Here is a 3,637-nt window from a genome sequence, read left to right as displayed (position 1 = left end):
TGACATTGATGTAGTTTCTTAAAGAATGACATGCCATGATGTATGTTCTGTTTTGAAAAGAAGTGTAGCATGATGTTTATAATTCTGGTAATTAGTTTGCGAAAAGAATTGCTATTGTACTTAAATTCGGATTTTTGAACTGTTTTTGCGAGCACTTTGCGAGTTGTCGTTCTGGGGCTACAGACCTCCGAATGAGGTATAATTCATATGTACGTAAAGCCCCAGTTGTGTAATTTCAGATTATATAAACTTTACAATGAAATTATGAAATTCCGATTTATTATGATTTTTACAAGTCAGGAGGTTTCTGGAAAAAATACAATGAATTTTCAAGTACCTTGCGAGTTCTGTTTCGTGGGGCTATTCACTTTCGATTCGCTTATAATTTATATGTACGCGAAGCCCCAGATGTCTAGTTTCTATATATCAAAGAATATTTTTTTAAGCTGTTGATTTCGAATTTACATGATTTTTGCAAGACAGACTGTTTTCAAGAAAAATCAGAGTTGCGCAGCGAAAGCCTCTCCAAAAATTTACTTGCTACTTTTATTTTGTGAAGTCAGTTTTCCAAGCAAGATTTTAATTGGTAACATCAAAATTGTTTTTACTGAATAAGAATTTTACACGTTAATGTTACGTCTCTAATCAGTTTCAGCAGACTCTTCCATTGGAGACTCTTCCCTTGGATACATAGGAAGGGTGTCACAATCATGTTATCAAACACAATTTTTTTTTCTCATAAACTGATTTCAAGATACAGAAATAAAAAAAAAATTATTTATTTTCAAAAATAGTACCAGCTGAGCAGAATAGTTATCATAGCATTAGAATATCATTGAAATTCATTTTGAAAATAAATGGCGAGACTTGTTGTTGACGAAAGAGATACGAAAAGGGGTGCTTCTTGCTTACCTTAATTTGAAGCGAGGCACATCATGCATGAAACACACTCGCACACCACAGCCTCAAGGCCCCACCCACCAACATCATCAATAACAACCACCCTCACCCTTCATACCTCATCATCATCATCATCAACCCAAATGTCTCTCTGCTCTGTTTTCCTGTCCACCACTCCATCCTGATTATTTTGCTTCCCTAACCTTCTGCTTTGCATCTAAGCCATCACCACCTCCAGTACCAGAATCAGCCACCACACAACCGACCCCTCACCTCACATCACATTCGTGACTTGTCAGTTGTCACCATAGCCCACGAGTCCCACTTCGCATTTAGACCCTTCTTCCTTCCATCACTACCGCCACGTGGAGTTATGATCGCGAATAGGACTGTTCAGGACTATTGCTGCCCCCACTCTGTTTCTTTCCTTCTCCAATCTCTCACACAAACTCCTAAACCCATCATATAAATATCCCATTCTTTATTTCTTATTTTATTATTTATGATTTATCATAACAAACACCACCATCAGCTAAGATGAGGCCACGATTACCGTCATTATCAACATGCACGATGACGCGGCACATTATAAACTAGGTGTTTTGCGTCATTTTCAATTCATAGCCACTTATAGTGTGGTTCCAATCGTATCTCATACACACAAAAATAAGATTACAATCTCAAACAGCCAACCAAACAAAACAATTATCGATATAATATTAAAACACCGCAGCTATATTTCCCTAATTTTTTTTTTCTAATAAATCAAATTCCAAATACGTACATACATTATAATATTAAGCAAAAAAAAAAAAAAAAAAAAAATTAGAGGAAAACTAACATGGAAGTTAGTTGCACATGCACATCACTGAGATCAAACCCAATCACCACCCAAAAACAAAAGGAAAAAAATTTACATCTCGTAATTATGTGAGATATCCTCCAGGTTCTCATTCAAATTTCAAATATTCTTTGCTCTTTTCTTAAGTTATAGGGGAAAAAAAATATATCGAGGCTTTTCAGGGAAGATGAAAGAGAGTGGGATTGTCTTGATCAGACCAGTGAGTGTGAGTCCAGTAAGCCTGATCAACGGTGTTAGGAAGATCAAACAAACCTTGATCTGTACCAGCATGCCAATCCAACGATCCAAATCCTCCATGCCCAGTTTTATTTTGCAGAGTAGAAAACTCAAGAGGCACCGTGTGATCGAGCATGAACTCATGCTGATGATGATGATCAGTGCTCATGCTCATGCCCAACATCTTCTGCTGTTGCCACTGGTCACCACCTGGTGCTGCTTGTAGCTGATCATTCCCATGCTGATGAGTAGCGCTGAACCGAAACGACGACGCATCAAGGACGTTATTACCAAACCCAAACGGCAATGCTTCGTTTGGGGAAGCTATGAGGCTCGTGAAGCTACCTATATCAGAGAAAATGCCACAGTGATCTCCACCACCACCACCTTGTTCCGACTCCAAAACAGGGTTGTTGAACAACTTCGACTCGCGAAAGTTGTCCAATAACAAGTTGTTGTTCGATGCAGCGTTTGATGTCAGCGCCGACATCGCCTCTGTTGTGGCGGCGGCGGCGGCGGCGGCGGTGAGGGTGGAGCTTTCGCTGCTGGAGTTCGAGTTGGATTTGCGCTCTGGCTCTGGTGGCTGTGGCCCTGCTTGCGGGTTAGGTGTGGTAGCTGAAGCTATTTCTGAGGACGAGGATGAGTTGTTGTTGGTGTTGTTCTTGGGCTTGTTGGAGCGCTTTGATTTCCGGCAACCGCCGCCGACGGGGACGTTACGGAGGACGCCGCCTTTCGTCCAGTACCTTCGGCAGTTCTTGCAGAAATGGCGGGGCTGAGAGAGGTTGTAGTTGTTGTAGTAGCAGAACTTGGTGTTGAGGGAGTCACAGCGGGGGCACTTCAACGCCTGCTGGAGGTTGTTGTGGTGGTGGGGCCTCAGCCTCCTGTCACTTCCGCCGCCGCCACCGACGAAAAGCCTTCCTCCTCCGATGGGATGTAATTCCTGCATTTCTCCCTATAGAATTGGCCAACCCTGGCAGTGTGCCAAGACAACAAGTCCTCCAAAGAATTTTGAAGTCCTTGGGAAAGGAATTATTAAAAATAGCAAAAGAAAAACTAAAATAAAAACAAAAAAAAACCTCGCCTTGAAACTTGGTGTTTGAAAATTCACCCCTGAATTTCGGGGAAAATGTTGTTGTTCTGTGCTGACCAAGAAAGAAATCTCTCTATCTACTTCTCTCTATCTTATTTTATTTCTCCTGTTGTACTGTGTTTGGCTGAACATGTGTCAGTGTGTTAGCAATGTTTGTGAAAGGGTGTGAAGGAGGAGAAGTAGAAGAGGAGTTTTCTGACTGACAAATATCCCTCTACTGCACCCTACTGTATCCCTATCCTCCATTTTTCTATTACTTTTCGAGCCAATTGACCGAAACGACCCTATGGCGAGGGTGGATCCCACTCAAACTTTGCAAATGCGAAACTATCCGACATTAAGAAATTCTTTAATGCTTCATCAATGAATTTTGACCATTTCATTTTTTTTATACTGATTTTAATTATTTCTTTTACCACTCAATCTTTGCAAATGCGAAACTATCACCTCTTACCAATAATTTTATTATTATTGTATTAATAAAATTAATAATTATAAAATGACATCGAATTTTTTTAATAGAACAACAATAAAACAGTTATATGAAATTAATTATTCAAAATATTTGA

General features: G+C 40.0%; 1 protein-coding gene across 1 annotated transcript; it reads right to left on the bottom strand.

Annotated features, from left to right (window-relative positions):
- Nucleotides 1–1,733: 1,733 nt before the first annotated feature.
- On the bottom strand, nt 1,734–3,279 carry LOC133293213 (dof zinc finger protein DOF5.4-like). The gene has a single exon (XM_061491751.1). The coding sequence runs from the start codon at nt 2,922–2,924 to the stop codon at nt 1,920–1,922; it is 1,005 nt and encodes a 334-aa protein (XP_061347735.1). The 5' UTR covers nt 2,925–3,279; the 3' UTR covers nt 1,734–1,919.
- Nucleotides 3,280–3,637: the final 358 nt, after the last annotated feature.

This window comes from Gastrolobium bilobum, unplaced genomic scaffold (genome assembly GCF_033153095.1).
Source record: "Gastrolobium bilobum isolate Gb01-03AN ecotype WA unplaced genomic scaffold, APGP_CSIRO_Gbil_v1 utg21352, whole genome shotgun sequence".
Classification (NCBI taxonomy): domain Eukaryota; kingdom Viridiplantae; phylum Streptophyta; class Magnoliopsida; order Fabales; family Fabaceae; genus Gastrolobium; species Gastrolobium bilobum.
The sequence above is the reverse complement of the archived record's forward strand: the minus strand, read 5'-3'. Positions and strand labels throughout refer to the sequence as shown.